The sequence below is a fragment of the Oncorhynchus mykiss genome, chromosome 1 (genome assembly GCF_057628025.1).
Source record: "Oncorhynchus mykiss isolate SJ-2025 chromosome 1, ASM5762802v1, whole genome shotgun sequence".
Classification (NCBI taxonomy): Eukaryota; Metazoa; Chordata; class Actinopteri; order Salmoniformes; family Salmonidae; genus Oncorhynchus; species Oncorhynchus mykiss.
The window spans coordinates 80,143,742-80,165,386 of record NC_143022.1 but is presented as its reverse complement, the minus strand read 5'-3'; the positions used below and the strand labels follow the sequence as shown (position 1 = coordinate 80,165,386).

The 21,645-nt window shown below is 40.9% G+C and overlaps 1 protein-coding gene across 2 annotated transcripts in view; it reads left to right on the top strand.

Moving 5' to 3' along the window:
* Positions 1–21,645, top strand: part of LOC110529688 (regulator of G protein signaling 7) — a 56,911-nt gene that overhangs the window by 13,589 nt on the left and 21,677 nt on the right. For both annotated transcript variants that reach the window (XM_021612147.3, XM_021612130.3), the window contains exon 3: positions 16,722–16,818. In XM_021612147.3, coding sequence (XP_021467822.1) covers positions 16,722–16,818 — 97 coding nt within the window. The remainder of the gene's footprint in view (positions 1–16,721; positions 16,819–21,645) is intronic.

The following is a 21,645-nucleotide window of genomic DNA, read 5'->3' as shown; positions in this document are numbered from 1 at the left end:
AAGTTTTTGTAATTTCCACTTTGAAATTTCAGACTTGATTTTCCCTTATGAAAAATGTATCAACCCCTACAAAAATGTCCATTAATTATAATCCACATAATAGTTCACATATCCTGTTGCTGGAGGATTATTTTTATGCTGTGGCAAACTGGCTCTAATGAAGATGCTATGTCTGTATGACATCAATCCTAGAAATGATATCTCCTGCTGTCTATGAAAATGGAACAGCCTGAGTTTGTCTTTATAGTCTATGCCAAATGTTACTCCGAAAGTAGGACATTACAGACCACTATCAGTAGATTATGAAAGTATTGGTAAAATATGTATCATTATTCCTTGGCAGACTGTTGCATATTACTGACGCACCAAATACAGAATGGCCTGTACATCTAGATTTACTTCCCTTGCTGGCATGGTATGGCAGTGGGAGTGTCCACACATTTGGCCATCTCTCCTCCCTCTCTTGTGAAAAGCCTAACCGTTGTTGGCTAGCACTATAATCATACTAAACTATTTTCTTCTGTATTATACAAGGGGCTGAGGACGTCTAGGTATTAAAGGGATAGCTGACTCAGGGTCTCGTAGGCCTTGTCTGTCTGTCTGTCTGATTCATTTAATTACAACTCTCCATCTAATGGCAGATTAGCAGGGTCTGGCCACACCACTGATGAGCTCAATGAGCTCAGAGATGGTCAGCTCTTAATGACTGCAGGGAGAAAAACTGACGGATTGGCTTAACTGTGTCTCTCTGCTTTCCCCTTAGATCTCAGATGTGTCGGTGTGTCCATCCTGCTTCTTCTCTCTCGCAATGTTCTTCCTTTTATTTATTTCACTCGCTCTCCTCTGTTTGCTACCACCTCATCTCTTCTCTCTCCTTTCTCTCCTTTTTCTCTCCCTCTCTCTCTCTCTCCACTCTCTCTTCCACTCTCTCTTTCACTCTCTCTCTACCCCCCCAACCCAGTATGGAGTCCTACCAGCAAACCATCCCTCTCTCTCTCTCCTTTGAAGTCCAGAGAGAGAGAGAGACAAAGAGGGAGTGAGACAGAGAAAGAGAGCGAAAGAGAGAACGAGAGAGAGAATGTATTGAGGTGCTGCGTAGCATAATTATTTTTCCTCCCATATGAAATGTTGATTCACCCATGATTCACAGCTTTTTTGGTAGGAACACTCTAAATAAGCATGTTATGTTGCAGTCACATCAAAACTGTTATTCGAGGGGATTGTCTTGATTCTGTTCTATGATGATGTATTTTTGGAATAAGTCAGTCCTCCAACCAAACAAGGTTTATAATAACTAACAGTCACATTTAAATAAATACTGTATTGCATCATGCCTATGACAATTACATGACTAATTACCATACATATTTCAGTGCTTATTTGTGACCTCAATATGGAGTCACATTAGTCATAGACCAGCGGTCACAGCTCATCGAGTTGTCTCCACCTGCAACCCAGCTCACTGCTTCATGCCATTAGTTCAGCTTGGCAGCCATAGCCCTAGCTCACCTCACCAGTCTCCATCTTGGCTCTCTGTGCCTCTGCGTTGTCTCTGTTCACCCATAGAATGTCTTGCTGTAATAGTATTTGTGTGTTTTTCTGTCCGTACATGTGCCAGGATTTTTATATTAATAATGATGACAATACTAGTATTACAAAAGCCAACTACTTTACTACTACTACAAAAGCCAACTACTTTGATAAACTTGTACTTATATTGGGATTTTCATTCTCCAGTCTATGTATTCATTTGATAAATTCATCTTCCAGCTCTGTTAAAAATGAACCCTTATAATTGGTATCAAAATTACTTTTCTTACTTACATTAATTTAACATGGTGCAATTAATTAAAGCCTCCCTAGTTAAATTAATTGGTAGTGTGCAACTCTGTCCAAATCCCTAGAAATTCTCCTGAAGCTATGAAAGAGACTACATTCAGGATGGTTAAACAGTTGCAGAAATGCTCCAGGATGTTTTCAAGACGTACCCGCCATAGGAAAACGCAAGTCATTCTTCTTGTCATTATTTTTCTCACAGAGTGTTTCAGTCTCCCTGCTTTGGTTATCTACTAATTGGAATGTGACATTCCTGTGGACAATACCAGTGTCTGGAAAAGTTGTGCTTTTTCACTCTTCCCCACTCTCCACTGGGATTACTGATGGTTGCATTCCCATGACAACCAGCACTCAGTCAAACGCTATTATCTCCAACACTTCAACAGGGTGTCCAACAGATCTCTGGCTAACTGAGGGTGTGAGGAATGTGTCAGGGTTTGTGTGTGTGTGTACAGTATGTATGTATGTGTGTGTGTGTGCTTGCCTGCGCCCAGAAGTGCATGCAATGATTTCCCAGTTTCCCACATAAACACTTAAAAATAACAACCAAGCTGTAACCAAGCTGATGAACAACCAATTAAACAGTTCTCCAAGATAGAGGAGAAGAGAAAGACAGAACCCTGTCAGCAATCCTTCAATTTGAGACAAGGGGCCGCGTCTTACCGAGCTGCCTTGTACAATGCCATATAAATCAGATGTACAATCCTCTGTCTGGGCTTCCTGTGTGTCTCAGGTCGACTTTGTGTCCTCCTGTTGGACGTGGCTAACAGGCTTCTCCATCTTCTTGTTAAGCCTCTACAGATGCCCCAGACTTTACAAAGCCTATACAGATGTAGGATCTTAATTTGATCACCCTGTTCCAGGAGAACTTTCTAAACATCAAAGTATATTTGAGTTTTAAAAAGGCCTGATTTTCCCTTACGAAAAAGGTATCAACCTCAAATCAAATCCATTAGAAACAATAAAAACATAAAAATAAAAGTGAATGCCAATGTAAATGTTTGTCGAGCATCCAGAGAGTTACTGACAGAACCCTACCAGGTTAACAAAAAAGTTAATTAATTATAATCCACATAATTCACATTTCCTGTTGGTGCAGAATTATTTTTCTGCTGTAGCAAACTGGCTCAAATTAAGATCCTACATCTCTATTTCCCCCTGTGCCAGAGATAACCGGTAGATCATGTATTATCCTCTCAGTACAGTGCCAGCGGGAGCTGATGGAAGCATGCAAACCTTGCAGAGTAAAAACAAGGTTGATTCTTAAGCAGTGCATTAGGAGATGGTAAGCTATTTTTTGTGCCTTACTATACAAATGTAGAATCTTAATTTGAGGATCTTAATTAAGATACGGCATTTGTAGATTGATTTGGATTCTTTCAGCTATCTTGCTTCTCCTTTGTCCTTTCATGAGTGTGTCGAATTAATAACTGGAAGGATGTTATTGATGCAACCTGCTCTCCAACAGACCATCACAAGCCCTCTAGCAAGTATGTGAATGTTCAGTATAGATGTATCAATAGTGTGTATCAAAACGCTTGTGATCTCCATACAATTTTAGCATTACTCTGCCTGTCAGTCTAAGGTTATTGGCTGTGTGTCGGTCCCATCTGACTCTCAGTCCCTCTCTGCTCCAGAGACAGGGATGTGGCCCGGAATGCCCGTTAGGATCCAGCTGCTTCCAACTCATTGGTATTTGCGAGACAGAGCGTTCCCGAGCGTCTGTTGCACGTGCAAAGGAGGGGCTTGGCTGGGCTAGAGATGCTCTTCTCTCTCTCTCTCTCTCTCTCTCTCTCTCTCTCTCTCTCTCTCTCTCTCACTCTCTCTCTCTCATGTTATCAGGACCTAAAAATAGAAGCCATCCCCCCTCTCCCTCCACTCCCAATGCATCTGTGTTTTCCTCCACAACCTCCCTCCTTCTCCTTCCTTGTCTTTTTTTGTCCACAGATGAGACTCTTCACATGTTGAGAACTTTGGTCTATAAGGTTCTATCTGCATTCATGTCAAAAATGAGTTATTGACCTAGCCTTGTTCTGTTCAATGTTCTCTACCGATATACCCCAATTCATGTTGTTAAGTTCAAAAGAATACAAGATAGAAATTGCTGACACCATTCAAATCAATGAGGATTCAGAACGTTAAAGCCAATTATCTCAGAATCATCTTTTTGTAGATAGAACCTTATAGTCCCAAGCTCTAGATGTGAACCCTGACTATTTAGACTGTAGTTACATACAGTACTTGCCCCAATTTGGGTGGAGCCATGCTTATTAAAACTTACTGCTGTGGTACATTTCCTTGTTTCACATGATCAGTAACTGTTAAAATGCATCCATCTCTGAATCTTTAAACTGGGTTAAAGTTTGATGAACTCCCCCCGCTGTGTCATAGCTAATCAGCAGATGCTAACCCCCAGGATGCACTGTGGTTGGTGTATGTGGACGTAATGCCCCGTGCTGCTACATCACATCATTATAAAACTGGATTTGATGAATAGATTGCGCTCTCATAGAATACAAGAGAGATGAACGCATACAGTAGTATCAATATTAGAAAATACATTTACAGGCCAGGGTTAACTGTATGTATTTGTTTTGTGAATACCCTCATAAACATGGTCATGGGCATGTCATGTAGTAATATTCTCTGGTTTCTTTCTCATCAGTATCTCCTGTGGCTGAATTGTCATCAGTGCAGCTCAGCCAGCTCAGTTAGACACTGCAGAAAATGATTATGCATCTTTTATTTTTTACTTTATTTATTAATTTTCAGCAGGCTGTTTGAGTGATGAAACCACAGTAGGTGGGCAGCGTTATATACTCTCAGTGGAATTTGTTCCAGCACACGACCAACCTTGGCTTAGTCATTTCGCCCACCGTCCGCCCACTGAGAGACACAGCGAGAGAGAGAGGCCTTGCCCCAGGATCTCTATCCCACTATCAGCCAGAGAGACAGCCGTCCAAACAGCAGAAACAACAACAGAGAGCCTAGACTCAACATTAGAAACCATAGACCCATCAACAGACACCTTAGAGACAGCAAAGGAATAGAAACAGAAAGAACAACATACAGATACAACAGAGACAGCATTGGACATACCGGTATAAACAGTGGTTGTAAAGGCAGACTTAGCAATAGAAACAGTTATAATGGATCAATGGCTGCAAAGCCAGCATTAGAAACATCAAAATGGATTATTGGGAGAGTAACTGAAACAGCAGTATCAGGGTCGTTCCACCAAATGAGGGCCTTTTGCATCCCTTTGATATTTTAAATAGAAATTAAGAGTTTATTTCCAAAACGCTATATATCCATTTTCAGAAATGTTGGTAAATGAGCTTTTATTGTTTCAAGAACTTATGAAAGAGATTGGTATGTTTTTTTCAGTATCTAACAATGGCATCGGGTGGTTCAGTGACAGACAGGTATTTGTTTGAAATCTATCACTTGATGGTTTCATTTCAGAGAGACAAATAATGATAATTGTTTGCAAAATGCTATATATCCACTAAATAACTACATTTTTCATAAAGAACTGTTCAAATGATACATTTGTGACATTAATATTTAAAAACATGTTTTAAAAAATGAATCAATAGAGTAATATGAGATCTGTACTGTATGTAAAACATTTACATTTGACATTTTAGTAATTTACAGTTGATTTTAAGATAGCTAGGACAGACAACCACATATCACAGTCAAATATACAGGATACGAACATTTCATTCCAGCTAAACAATGGAAATATGCCTCCCGAGTGGTGCAGTGGTCTAAGGCACTGCATCTCAGTGCTAGCTGTGCCACTAGTGAACCTGGTTCAACTCTGTCGCAGCCGGGAGACCCATGGGGCGACGTACAATTGGCCCAGCGTTGTCCGGGTTAGTGGAGGTTTTGGCCGGCAGGAAAGTTCCTGTCCAATCGCGCACTAGCGACTCCTGTGGCGGGCCGGGTGCAATGCACGCTGGCTCTATCGCTAGGTTTATGGTGCTTCCTCCGACACATTGGTGCAGCTGGCTTCCGGGTTAAGTGGGTGTTGTGTCAAGAAGCAGTGCTGGATTGGGTTTCAGTGGATGCACGGTTCTCGACCTTCGCCTCTCCCAAGTCCATACGGGAGTTGCAGCGATGGGACAGGACTGTAACACATCAAATCAAATATTGGTCACATACACATGGTTAGCAGATGTTAATGCAAGTGTAGCGAAATGCTTGTGCTTCCAGTTCAGCAATGCAGTATTATCTAACAAGTAGTCTAAAAATTCACAACGACTAACAATGGAAGGGGATGGAATAAGAATATGTACATATAAATACTGTATATGGATGCGTGATGGCCGTGCGGCATAGTCAAGATGCAATAGATGGTTTAAAATACAGTATACACATATGAGATGAGTAATGTAGGATATGTAAACATTATTAAAGTGGCATTATTTATAGTGACTAGTGATACCATTATTTAATCCATTTATTAAAGTGGCCAGTGATTTGAGTCTGTATGTTGGCAGCCGCCTCTCTATGTTAGTGATGGCTGTATAACAGCCTTGAGATAGAAGCTGTTTTTCAGCTGAAGCTGTTTTTCAGTCTCTCGGTCCCAGCTTTGATGCACCTGTACTGACCTCGCCTTCTGGATGATAGCGTTGTGAACAGGCAGTGGCTCGGTTGGTTGTTGTCCTTGATGATCTTTTTGGCCTTCCTGTGGCATCGGGTGCTGTAGGTGTCCTGGAGGGCAGGTACTTTGCCCCCGATGATGTGTTGTGCAGACCGCACTACCCTCTAGAGAGCCTTGCAGTTGAGGGCGGTGCAGTTGCCGTACCACGCGGTGATACAGCCCGACAGGATACTCTTGATTTTGCATCTGTAGAAGTTTTTGAGGACCTTCTTCCCCACGCTGTCTGTGTGGGTGAACCATTTCAGTTTGCCCTTGATGTGTACGCTGAGGAACTTAGAACTTACTACCCTCTCCACTACTGTCCCGTCGATGTGGATAGAGGGGTGTTCCCTCTTCTGTTTCCTGAAGTACACGATTATCTCCTTTGTTTTGCTGACGTTGAGTGAGAGGTTATTTTCCTCGCACCACACTCCGGGGGCCCTCACCTCCTCCCTGTAGGCTGTCTCGTCGTTGTTGGTAATCAAGCCTACCACTGTATTGTCGTCTGCAAACTTGATGATTGAGTTGGAAGCGTGCATGGCCATGCAGTCATGGGTGAACAGGGAGTACATGAGAGGGCTGAGAATGCATCCTTGTAGGGCCCCAGTGTTGAGGATCAGCAAATTGAGGATACTGCGAAATTGGGGAGAAAAAGGGGTATAATTAAAAAATATATATATACAAAACAAATGTACAAATAATAAATAAAAATGACAAATAATGAAAAAAATCTATGGAAATTTAGCAAAAAAACACATTTTAATACAGAACTAAAATAGATTAATAAAAAAATCTGAAAACAGTAATATTCTACACACACACACATGAAGGTACCCATCCATAAGCAATCATTTCTGGTGAAAAAACACAAATGTGACAAATTGGTGGATGTAGCATTTTGGAAATTAACTCTTCAAATTATGCACCAATAAGCCAGTTATATTCAATGAAGTGCCCTTTAAAGGAAATATTCACCCATTTTGAATGTTGTATTGTATTTGTGCATCCCTGAGCGATGTTCTGTCGAATCCCGGGGTCATTTCATGTTTTCATGTCTATCTGAGATCTTTCCATTCACACAGGCAGAAATACAGGGAGGTGTATTATAATGGTGGTGGTGGTGGGGGGGGGGGGGGGGGGGGGGGAGAGAAACCAGCAAAGAAATGAGAAAGCGACCTGGCATAAAACTCCTGCCAGGAATATCTCGCCTGTTAATCAGACAAAATGTCAAACGAGGATAAATGCTGCCGTTTTTCCAAGCAGCAGGCCTACCTCACATCCATGATTCACAGCTCAGCTTCCAATACAGGGATAGGGAATGGCAGGATTCTCCCTGGGGAGGGGTGAGGGGGAGAGAGAATTCAACAATCCCCTGTAGGTATCCTGACATTTGGCTTATTCCCTCTGGACTCCAGCTTCGATCAACCACATCCTGTGAGCCTGGTACAGTAGCCCCAGGGAGTCACAATCCTCTCTCTCTCTCTTGCTCTCTCTCTCTGTCGTTCTCTCTCTCTTTCTCTCTCTCTCTCTCTCTCTCTCTCTCTCTCTCTCTTCTCTCTCCCTCTCCCTGAAAGCTCACACGTAGGAGAAATGGGGGCAGCATGTTCCAAACGCTTGCCTTTGATGAAAATTCACTGGTTTGAAAATTCAAAGGGATGGGTGATTGACTGTAGAATAGTATAGGCCTTGGTATATTTTTTTTATTTGCATTTATTAGGATCCCTATTAGCTGCTGTCAAGGCACTCTTCCTGGGGTACAAACAGGATTAAAACAATTATATCACAACAAAAACACAACAGCCCACATCATCAATAAAACAATACGTCATACACTACTTCATTATATTATTACTCTCTTATTACAAACGTACAATATAAAATGTATAATACTACAATACAACAACATTACAATGTGTGCGTGTGCAAAATCAGATTTTACTGCTAGCTTGAGTTCCATGTAGTCATGGCTCTATGTAGTACTGTGCAATTCCTAGAGTCTGTTCTAGACTTGGGGACTGTGAAGAAACCCATGGTGGCATGGCTTGTGGGGTATATATGAGCATCTGAGCTGAAAATAATTATTCGAAGCAGAATAGGAACGTTGGTGTCTCCGTCGGCAACCATCTGGAACACAATCTAAATTGAATACAGAGTGAGAACGCTATCATCAAAACCCTCTTAGAAATCACACCTGTATATTATTAACTGTGAACTGGGGTAGAACGTTCAGACATGTCGCTCTTTCGCTCATTGTCTGTCCACTTCAGGATGTTGTGGAAGTTCATGTTGTCAATTCAAATGGCACTTTTTAGGGGCCAGAGGGGAAACGCTGTGTCGAATGAGGGAGAGTTACAAAAGGAGACAAAAGAAGAGTTGAATTGCTGTGCCCACTGGGTTAGATGAATTGCTGTGCCCACTGGGTTAGAATGTACTATTCATTTTATGGTCCATTACAGTGTCTTCAAAGGGAAAATGCAATGACAATGACGTTATGATAATGATATCGTTTACTGATGTGGGCAAATGTTGCTTGTTCTTCCTCATGTTTGTTGTGGCATAACTCTTCTACAAATGGATAGTTCCCTGAATTGGTGTGACAAAACAGAAGCCTCTGGAAGTGAGCCTCTCATTTGCATGGCTAAGCGTCTCTTATCCGGGCACCATTTGTACTCAGGCATCTGCTCTTCATGTTCTCTAGCCCCGTCCTGCTGTGAGCCAGAATGCAGCCTCTTCAGCATGACTGTGCTCCAGGTTTACTAGTACCTACGAAAGGGAGGAAGAGAGAGAACCAAATACTGCCAGTCATGTGTATGACTGTATTTACAGTTCCAGTTACAAAACCAAACTCGCTTCTCCTCCCAGTTTTCCCGGTACAGGGGCTCTCCTTCACAGGACCTAAGTATCCTCCCACTCCCTCTCCGTCTCCTGTTAACGACTGGCAAACTGTGATGTCGTTGCAGTACTACGTCTTCCGATGTTGCCTTAGTAACAAAGAGACATAGACAGAGAGTGGTACTTAAAATTCACGTCATTCTTGCACTAACCTTGTCTCTAGGAGGTCAATAACTTCTCCCTCCTGTCCTGAAGGTAATGGCCATTTCAATGTCTGTCTGCCATGTGTTAATATTCCACTGTGCCAGTTTATGGGGGAGGGGGATTGGGGGGTGGGAGGGGGAGGGGGATTGGGGGGTGGGGGAGGGTGGGTGGGTGGGTGGGGGAGGGTTTCTTGGAGAGGCAGTAGTGTATTTTTGGCACTTGGCATCATTGCTTTTCTATCTTTATTAGCTGCAGAGGCAGAGCAATATCAATATATGTGTAACCAGAACCTTCACTCAGAATAAATACCCAGTTTAGATGATGAAACAGTAGGCTATGGCAATGCAGAGCGAATATTTTATGATGACAGCTTCATGTGTAAATGTAATTGATATTAAATCTGAATATGTCCATTATAGCATTGGGACATTATAACATGTCATATATTTCTATTCACTTCATATTTTGAAAAGTTGGACACTGGCATTATGGAATATGCTGAATGAAGCTCATCGGTCAATTGATAGACATACAGAATATTATTGTGACACATGCAGGGTATGCAAATATGATGATCAAAGTAGTTGATTGGTTTTCTATTTTTCAATCATTTATCATTTGTGTTTTTTGATGATGCCTCTCTCTCAAACAGTAAGCTCATATCACTATGTTTGACGGTTCTCTGCGAGAAGGATGAGTTTTAAGCCTGATATGTTTGCAGGTTAATTATCCTGTTGAAATGAGGTGAAAATGGTTACTGAAATGTGGGGGATTGAATCTAGAAAGGTATCTTATGAATAAAGACCATTTTAATATCTTAGGTCAGCACACCTTTATAACATTGGCTATTCGATTATTTATTTATTTCTCCATATAATTTACACTATATGAGCTTGAATATAAAAAAATAATTATTAACAAGGGCAAACAGTCTTGGATGGATTTAGCTGATAAAGCCACCAAGTCAGAGAATTGATCTATTCACATTTGACTCTATTCTCTAGATCTGTTCATATATGGCATGTACATTTGAATGAGGATCTCAAACAAGCCTATGTTCTGTTTTTGCCTAAGGCATGCGGAGAACATTGTGTTTTTGGAATGAGTCCATATTATGCAAACGCATCACACTGTTCAACACTGTGTTTCTTATTTGCTTGTCGACATAACTGTGTTTTCACTCAACATGCCACAAATCATGCCCGAGGACTGTGAGCAATTCTCTGTGTAGTGGATGATTTAAAAATGGAACGGGAAGAGGAAGTGTCCATGACCAATTCTCACTCAAATCTGCATTAAATCTGCCTGTATGCTCCGTAATGTGTGGTGTATTTTTCTTGTGCTGTATGTGTGACATGCAACAGTGTTGCCTTTCTAGAACACTGTGATAGAAGTGTGTAGGGTAACTATAACTGTGTAAAAATCTACACTTGTGTCCTCCTCAGATAACACTAGCTGGATAATTCCATTCCCCTCAGGATAAGCAGTTCTTAAAGCCCCATAATACACTAAATGCACAGCTTTCATTCAAAATCTGCAATCATGGTGCTGCCGGATAAAACGTAAATGTTTACAAGATAACACAAACCTGCCACAATAGGCCATTGTCGTTAAATGGGCAATTCATGAAGCTTCTGTAAAGCCCTACACGAGCAGCAGGCCCACTGTAAGGAAATGAAAAGCTCCTCCATTATTCTCCTCCGTGATGGATGAGTGTCCCACTTCCATGCTGGTGATGCTGTAAAAGAAACCCACTCTTTCCTTTCTCTCTCTTTTCCTGGTAGCGAGCAGTTCAAGTGAGTAGAGGTATGAAGCAGAGTAAAAAGTTTAGTGCTTCATTAAAAAGTGAATGTTTGTTCTTTTGTCTCAAATGCTCATTGGCGCTCCCTGAAAATTCTGAGACACATTATACACTACAGATGTAGGATCTTCATTTGAGCCAGTTTGCTACAACAGGAAAATGATACTGTAACAACAGGAAATGTAAATTATTATGTGGATTATAATTAAGGGGAATTTTTGTGTAGTGGATGAATACATTTTTCATTAGGGCAAATCAAGTCTGAAATGTCAAAGTGGAAATGACAAACTTTTTAAAACTCAAATACAACAAGTTTGCATTTCTAAGCAACAAAAGAGTGATCAAATTAAGATTCCACATCTGTAGTTGGAATAGCAAAGTGGTAGCCTTTATTATATTTGGAGCTTTTGTTAGTCATTCCATATTTACATACTTGTGTTCAGAAAACAGGCAATTCGCTGTAGAAAGGCAGCAAGGTGTAGTTCTAGGCATTCAGTACAAGAGAGAAACACTCTTCTTCATGATATGTACTCAGAAAAAAAAATTCAGTGGGAGGGAGAGACAGTGTGAAGTATCGATCATCACTCTGTTATCCTGCCGATTAGCTCAGTGAATCATGTAACTAAGTTCTAAAAAGGTGTCAGGATGTTTCATTTCTCAATGTGCCTGCTGTCATTTAGCTACTGTATGGATAATCTATTGGCATTGTGAATAGTGGTAGCAGCTGTCTTTTACCTAAGGATCTCTGTTGTCATAGTGACAGTGCTTTGTTAGAGACTTGCTCAGAATGATCTGATGAGAGCTGTTCAGCAAGGCGTTCGATCCTCTGTCTGTCTGGCAGCAGTTGCACCCGTTGAGGAGGGAGGACATACACGTTAGATAGGCATCTCTGTTACCCCATACTCTTTATACTCTATACCTTTCAGTCCATTACAAAGCCAATTACTCAATAGGTTTTGGCTTCAGGGTACTTGAAATAAGGCAAGCACTTTTTGTAAGATTCTCCATTTTCTCAAAAGAGTTGTGACATGCATGTCTTGGTTGCCCTGGTGAATTGATTTTAATAAGGACTTGTGTGTTTACATATCTATATTTGATGCAGTTGTATGTACTATTCTTGATTACAGAGGTGTCTGCTCTACTCTGTTCCATATTCTATTTCAGTTGAGACGTTGGTACATCCTAGGTTGCTGTGCTACTGTGTCCAGCAATTGCAATTATGTGTTATTGTCATCAAATACTTAGGACAACAAAACAGTCCATTGTGACTTCAAATGAAATCATCGCCTTCAGTGGAGGCGGTAAAACATTTAAAAAGTGCAGATAGCTAGTTTATCCTACTGTAACACCCTGCTCAAACAGAGGGGATGCTATGTTAGCTAGCTGGCTAGGACTATCCAACACAACACTGGAACTCTTCCAAGTCAAGGTTAGCTTTTGGTTTTACAAATGTATTGCCACCGGGGCCCGCTGGTGTTACTGCTTACTGACTGTACACTAACGCTACTGCATGATTGTAGCGGTTTTACTAATGCGTTAGTTCCATTAGCTATGCTGACTATGACGTTATTTTAGCTAATATGGGGACAACAATGTAGGCTGTGTGTAGCGGTTTGGCTTGGAAAGTTTTTTTCGCCTGGGCACATACAGCTGAGGTGTTGTGCATTGAAGTCCACAAGTGAAAGGAAGAGGTGAGTGGAGGAGAGCGCATAACGTAGATGCGAGAAGGAATACAACGTGGCTGTTATGAGAGTGAACTATGTCTATGCATGATCAGGGGTGTATTCATTCCGCCGATTCTGTTGAAAAATGTATCTTAAACGGAAGCAAATGGAACAAAACGGGTATACATTTGTCCGGTAGAAACTCTTGTTCGCAACTGTTAGACTAATGATTACACCCTATATCAGCTAGATGCAGGCAAGAGTGTGCAAGGCGGTATTGAATGTCACTCACTGTCACCTCAAATTTGTCTCTCGACCAGTGTGCACCTGCGTTGTAAACTTTCATTCATAGGCTAGGTTGTAGCAACCTCATGATGGGTATAGAGAAAATTAGAGTATCATGTTGTAGCCTAAACCTATCGCTGTTACACCGAACTGGGTGAATGGAATATGAATAAAAGTCATCCAATATGCTGTAATAGAATTAAGGCCGTCCTCCCTCATCTTAAACTGCACTGACTGCCATTGGACGTATCTGAAGATTGAACACCATTTCTCAGTATGTACCTCTATTTTAGACTATTGTACAAAGATCCAGTGCTTAGGTAATGGTAACTGAGACTAACATGGCAGTTTCAGGTACTCAGCCACAGCATTTTTGCAAATGACCACTATAAGAATAACATTATGGTAATGTTGCTGTGAAGAGAGGCCTTCAGGGGGTGCCTGCCATCTATACAGTGCCTTGCGAAAGTATTCGGCCCCCTTGAACTTTGCGACCTTTTGCCACATTTCAGGCTTCAAACATAAAGATAAAAACTGTATTTTTTTTGTGAAGAATCAACAACAAGTGGGACACAATCATGAAGTGGAACGACATTTATTGGATATTTCAAACTTTTTTAACATATCAAAAACTGAAAAATTGGGCGTGCAAAATTATTCAGCCCCTTTACTTTCAGTGCAGCAAACTCTCTCCAGAAGTTCAGTGAGGATCTCTGAATGATCCAATGTTGACCTAAATGGCTAATGAGGATAAATACCATCCACCTGTGTGTAATCAAGTCTCCGTATAAATGCTCCTGCACTGTGATAGTCTCAGAGGTCCGTTAAAAGCGCAGAGAGCATCATGAAGAACAAGGAACACACCAGGCAGGTCCGAGATACTATTGTGAAGAAGTTTAAAGCCGGATTTGGATACAAAAAGATTTCCCAAGCTTTAAACATCCCAAGGAGCACTGTGCAAGCGATAATATTGAAATGGAAGGAGTATCAGACCACTGCAAATCTACCAAGACCTGGCCGTCCCTCTAAACTTTCAGCTCATACAAGGAGAAGACTGATCAGAGACGCAGCCAAGAGTCCCATGATCACTCTGGATGAACTGCAGAGATCTACAGCTGAGGTGGGAGACTCTGTCCATAGGACAACAATCAGTCGTATATTGCACAAATCTGGCCTTTATGGAAGAGTGGCAAGAAGAAAGCCATTTCTTAAAGATATCCATAAAAAGTGTTGTTTAAAGTTTGCCACAAGCCACCTGGGAGACACACCAAACATGTGGAAGAAGGTGCTCTGGTCAGATGAAACCAAAATTGAACTTTTTGGCAACAATGCAAAACGTTATGTTTGGCGTAAAAGCAACACAGCTCATCACTCTGAACACACCATCCCCACTGTCAAACATGGTGGTGGCAGCATTATGGTTTGGGCCTGCTTTTCTTCAGCAGGGACAGGGAAGATGGTTAAAATTGATGGGAAGATGGATGGAGCCAAATACAGGACCATTCTGGAAGAAAACCTGATGGAGTCTGCAAAAGACCTGAGACTGGGACGGAGATTTGTCTTCCAACAAGACAATGATCCAAAACATAAAGCAAAATCTACAATAGAATGGTTCAAAAATAAACATATCCAGGTGTTAGAATGGCCAAGTCAAAGTCCAGACCTGAATCCAATCGAGAATCTGTGGAAAGAACTGAAAACTGCTGTTCACAAATGCTCTCCATCCAACCTCACTGAGCTCGAGCTGTTTTGCAAGGAGGAATGGGAAAAAATGTCAGTCTCTCGATGTGCAAAACTGATAGAGACATACCCCAAGCGACTTACAGCTGTAATCGCAGCAAAAGGTGGCGCAACAAAGTATTAACTTAAGGGGGCTGAATCATTTTGCACGCCCAATTTTTCAGTTTTTGATTTGTTAAAAAAGTTTGAAATATCCAATAAATGTCGTTCCACTTCATGATTGTGTCCCACTTGTTGTTGATTCTTCACAAAAAAATACAGTTTTATATCTTTATGTTTGAAGCCTGAAATGTGGCAAAAGGTCGCAAAGTTCAAGGGGGCCGAATACTTTCGCAAGGCACTGTATGCATACTTTCATCATTACACCTTGATCCATTATTCTTAAGTATGTGTATGAATAGGAGATGTAATGTTATTATGTTGTGCTATCATTTGTTCTGTCTTTGTTCCCTCTCTCTCCTCCCTCATCACAGGTGACGAGCTGTACCTGTGACCAGTGGGAATGGTTAATAGTAGAGTGCTATGGAGTGGGGCTGCAGGTCTCCTGGGTTCTGGGCCTGGGAGAACATGAGTGAAGGTGTCTCTGCAAGGAGGCCTTCTTATTGTGTTTGTTATTTTCAGTCTGAGGGCCATGTATTTGTAATAAATATCCCTCAAATGTTGCATCAGACAATGTGGTCCTGCGATTCTTTTCATAGATACAGCCTATGAAAATCCCTTCCAGAGGACAGCTGCCAGAAGAAAATATTTACGGAGTGTAGTTGTCAAGATACTGTACAGACTGAGGGGGAAAGTTGACGAGGCACAGGGCAGCCAGTCAAATTAACCAAATGCAATCAACGAGGGTTGAAAATGAGCTTTTGTAATCAACACTAACCAACAAACCCTAATGGTTACCAATTAGTTATCCTATATGATACAGTATATGGGAAGTACATTGAAGTCTATAGAGTAGAAATAGAACAACAGGCATTGCATTGTGTCTGTGTGTGTGTGTGTTTACGTGTGTGTATATGTGTGTGTGTGTGTCACATTGTTACATTGTATTTATTTATGCCAGAGGGCTACTTTGGGATATATTTTGGCATCCATCCGTGAAGGCTGACGAATCCGGGCCACGCTTCACTTCACTCTGTCCTGTCTGTTTCTGGAAATAGGGCCTTCCGCCAGGGCAGCTGAGCCATAGCAATGCTCCAATCCTGGAGAGTTGCGATGCAGATCTGCCTTTCTGTGGCATGTCTGTTTTTATCCAGGTTGTCATGTCACATTTCTTTTAGGTTTTAGCTTGAAGGTGTGATTCAGTCATCACAATGTCCTTTTATATTTCTCTGATGTCTTTTTTGTGACATCTTGTTTTGTCCAGTTTTTTTAAGACGCATAGGATGGGGAAATATTAGGCAGACACTTTGCTATTAGGGTTGATAAACTAAATTATCACTAATCCAGTAACATAAACTGACATTGATATGAGAAGTGTCTGGTTGAATCAACGTTGTTTCCATGTCATTTCAACGAAGGGACGTTTAACCAACGTGGAATAGACCTTGAATTGCCGTCTGTGCCCAGTGGGTCTGCTGCAAATATACGTCCCAGAGCTGTGTCACAGAGGCCATTCACAACAGCAGCCTTTTCCGGCCACTTTCCCCAGTCTCCTGACAATATTTCCACTGATCATTTCTAACATTATGTCTTCTCTCTTTTCTTCCAGATGGAGGACGTAATAGCCCGCATGCAGGATGAGAAGAATGGAATTCCTATCCGCACTGTGAAAAGTTTTTTATCCAAGATTCCAAGTGTTTTTTCAGGTAAACATCTTACCTAAAGCTTGTGTTGTAATATATTGTAAACGGTGAAATGGTAATGCCAGCTATTAAAGTCTTCTGGCTTCTGACTGACTTGGAGAGCTTTCCGTGGTTGTGAAACCCATACACCTAAACCAGAGATGAAACAGAATACCAAAATGAATCATAATGTTGCAGGGAGCTGTGCAGAGTTCTGAAAAGAGAACCTAGAGTTGAGAAACGACACTCAAAACTGAACACAATGGAAACTTGAAGGCTAGATAGCCTTGTAAATGTGTCTTGTTCTCTTTAATACCTTATGCAAAAGTGGAGCATGCGTATTCCTTTTGCAGGATAGCAAACAACAGATATGAGTTGCCATTATTCAGGAAGTCACTAGTCACCTTCCCTAGAATACGTATACAAGCAGAACAGTTGATGTAATGTGAGTGGTGATCCTGGAACAGTAAAGTACTCTGGAGCCAAGATGAAGTCCATAGAAAGACTAAATGAACAGCACAGCCACAGGATGAATGGAGGAACTGTTTTGTTCAGTCTTATTCAGTGCTGCTCAGCATTCAATTAAAATGAAATGCCCCCTATTTAGTAGTAGCTGCAGTACAATAGTTTGTTAATTGAGTCACGTATACACTCCCCTCCATATTTATTTAGAGAGTGAAGCTACATATTTTAAATACAACTCTACACTAAGCGTTCGGAATGTAAAATAAAATGTTTGTATGAAGCGACAATACAGAATGTCACCTTTTATTTAGGGTATTTTCATACATACATGCATGCATACATGCATACATACATACATACATACATACATACATACATACATACATACATACATACATACATACATACAGTACATATGCATCATACATACAGTGCATTCGGAAAGTATTCAGTCCCCTTGACTTGTCCCACATTTTGTTACGCTATAGCCTTATTCTAAAATTGATCAAATATGTATATTTTCTCATCAATCTACACACAACACCCCATAATGACAAAGCGAAAACAGGTTTTTAGAAATTTTGGCAAATATATTAAAAACCGAAAACAGAAATACCTTATTTACATAAGTATTCAGACCCGTTGCTATGAGACTTGCAATTGAGCTAAGGTGCACCTGTTTCCATTGATCATCCTTGAGATGTTTCTAAAACTTGATTGAAGTCCACTTGTAGTGAATTCAATTGAATGGACATGATTTGGAAAGGCACCCACCTGTCTATATAAGGTCCCAGTGTTGACATTGCATGTCAGAGCAAAAACCAAGCCATGAGGTCGAAGAAATTGCCCGTAGAGCTCAGAGACAGGATTGTGTCGAGGCACAGATCTGGGGAAGGGTACCCAAACATGTCTGCAGCATTGAATATCCCAAAGAACACAGTGGCCTGCATCATTCTTAAATGGAAGAAGTTTGGAACCACCAAGACTCTTCCTAGAGCTTGGAACTGAGCAATTGGGGGAGAAGGGCCTTGGTCAGGTAGGTGACCAATTGTGATGGTTACTCTGAAAGAGCTCCAGAGTTCCTCTGTGGAGATGGGAGAAACTTCCAGAAGGACAACCATCTCTGCAACGCTCCACCAATCAGGCCTTTATGGTAGTGGCAAGACGGAAGCAACTCCACAGAAAAAAGCAAATGCCAGCCCGCTTGGAGTTTGCCAAAAGGCCCCTAAAGTGTCTCAGACCATGATGATTAAGATTCTCTGACTGATAACATCAAGATTGAACCCTTTGGCCTGAATGCCAAGCGTCACCTCTGGAGGAAACCTGGCACCATCCCTACAGTGAAGCATGGTGGTGGCAGCATCATGCTGTGGGGATGTTTTTCAGCGGCAGGGACTGGGAGACTAGTCAGGATCAATGGAAAGATGAACAAAGCAAAGTACAGAGACATCCTTTATGAAAACCTGCTCCAGAGCACTCAGGACCTCAGACTAGGGCCAAGGTTCACCTTCCAACAGAATAACAACCCTAAGCACACAGCCAAGACATCGCAGGAATGACTTTAGGAAAAGTCTCTGAATGTCTTTGGCCCAGCCAGAGCCTGGACATGAACCAGATTGAACATTTCTGGAGAGACCTGAAAATAGCTGTGCAGTGACATTCCCCATCCAACCTGACAGAGCTTGAGAGGATCTGCAGAGAAGAATGGGAAAAACTCCTCAAATACAGGTGTGCCAAGCTTGTAGCACCAAGAAAACGCAATGCTGTAATCGCTGCCAAAGGTGCTTCAACAAAGTACTGAGTAAAGGGTCTGAATACTTATGTAAATGTGATATTTCTTTTATGATTTAAAAAAATACATTTGCAAAAATGTATAAAAAACTGTTTTTGTTTAGTCGTTATGGGTTATTGTGTGTATATTGACGAGGATAAAAAAAACTATTTAATCAATTTTAGAATAAGGCTGTAACGTAACAAAATGTGGTAAAGGTTAATGGGTCTAAATACTTCCCCGAAGGCATACATGCTGTCATAATATTACACTATTTTCAGAATAGCCTTTTAGCGGATTACCTCACACATCTCACCATTTTAACCTCCTAGAAAGTGATAAATTGCTGAAGGTGTGAATTTTACTGGGTGTATTAATGATGGTAATCCATGATCAATCTTATCTGGATATGCTAATGCTAATTGGCTGTTATCTTACAGTTTTCTGTAAATGCTATCAATTTTCAAAACAGTGTACTCAAGACACCGAACTTTGTAGCCTTTTGTAAAACAGTAAATGCATTTGATAAACACATTCATCAAATGAACACAACAGATGCTCTTTTGATGAAAAAAAGATTAACACAAACATTTCTCTTGAGTCTAACCTGACAAAACAGAAAGTAACCCTGTCTTAAAATAAATCCCAGTTGATCAATACATTTTATTTGCAGTCGATGATCACAATTGGACATACAACAATTAAAATGTGCAGAATTATGGGCAAATACTCTCCTTTTATGCATAATTCACCCAACAATTTCATACACATCAAATCAAATATCATTCATGTTCAAAAAATAATTGGAAAGTAAGCACATAGTGTACAGGATCCAATTCTCATCACAACACGTTTGTGTATTCAATACATAGGCTGGTCTACTCATAGGTTTTTTGACTTTCCATCAGCAAGCAGAAACACAGCGTTAATTCAAACAGTGCTTCCCAAACTGTGGGCCGTGGCAGGGTTAGGTGGCAGGGTTAAATGATTTTTGCATTACAACTCAAAAAATGTACATATACACATTTGTAAACATAAACAACAAAAAAGCTAATATAAAGTATGTAGAAAAGATACTGGACCTATATATTTTTTAAATAATAAGAGAATTGCTGAAATAGTAGTGGGCCGGATTCAAACCCATGCTGCAGCATTATATGTGGTCTAGTGGCAGCAGCTAAGACTACAAGACCAACATAGGTCACAATATTTTCTCTTCTGATGAAAACAACGTGTTGATATTCTTCGAGCAAACACTTTACATGGAATTTTGTATTCATTGATGACAATTGTATTTCAAGTTGTGCAAAAGTGGGTCTAAGAAATGCAATCCAGGTACAACACCAAGAAAAGGATCAGACATTCCGAAGATGGATTTAAGCGTTTGATCATTATTGTTCTGCTTTGCGTTAGTTTATCCACAGTTTTTAATCCACCTATTTTCCTGAAGTTGTGGTAAGACGTGGCGAGTCCTCAGGAGCTCATCTCAGAGACAGGGGAAGAAAGAGACAGGTGTGGAGAGTCACTCCATCTCTTGGTGACCCCTCTGATCCCTTTTCTTCACTTAATACATTCTGTCCATCTCTTACACCACACCTAGAGAGGAGAGATGGAGAGAGAGACACAGTGATAATAACTTTTCTATCTAAGCCATGTGAAAACCAGTGGTTGAGCTGGGGTGTGAAGATGGCTTGAGGCCAGATGTTGCACTCAATATTGTGGGCTGTTAAGATTATTTACTTGTAAGATCATTTTTATTTACGTGCACTAATGATGGCTTTAAATCCATTCTAAATATACTAGCCATGTTGTCCTTAGCATTAGTTAGACAGGTTCTGCCATGACTGTTCCAGCCACTATCAGGGGTGTAATTTGTATGAATGAGAACAGAGGTAGGTGGTTTCTAATGGTAATAAAAGCATAGTGTGTTGGACTGCCAATTACCCACCCACATGCTAGGAATTTGCATGTAATTAATGGACCGACTCTGGTGTATTAAAGGGGCAATCTGGAGTTCAAACAATAACAAAAACAAACATAACACCTGTCACGTTCTGACCTTCTTTTGTTATGTCTTTCTTTTAGTATGGTCAGGGCGTGAGTTGGGTGGGTTGTCTATGTTTGTTTTTCTATGAGTTGGTATTTCTGTGTTTGGCCTGGTATGGTTCTCAATCAGAGGCAGCTGTCAATCGTTGTCCCTGATTGAGAACCATACTTAGGCAGCCTGTTTTCACCCTTGATTTGTGGGTGATTATTTTCTGTGTCTGTGTGTTCCACACGGAACTGTTGCGTTTTTTTGTTATTTCACGGTGTTATTTTGTATTTTTCTGTGTTCTATTAAAAGTATCATGAACACTTACCAAGCTGCGCATTGGTCCTCCGATCCTTCCTACTACTCCTTGTCAGAGGAGGAAGAAGACCGTTACAACACCAATGTTTTGCAAACAAATGAGGGAGGGGGCTGGAGAAATGCAACCACTCTTAAATCCATAGATTCAGCTTTGGATGCAAGGACTGACCGTCAATACTATCCAAATTATAGTTTTAACTATGTTGTGAGAGTATGCAATGTTTATTTAAAATAACATTGTTTACAAACAATGGAGCAAAACAAG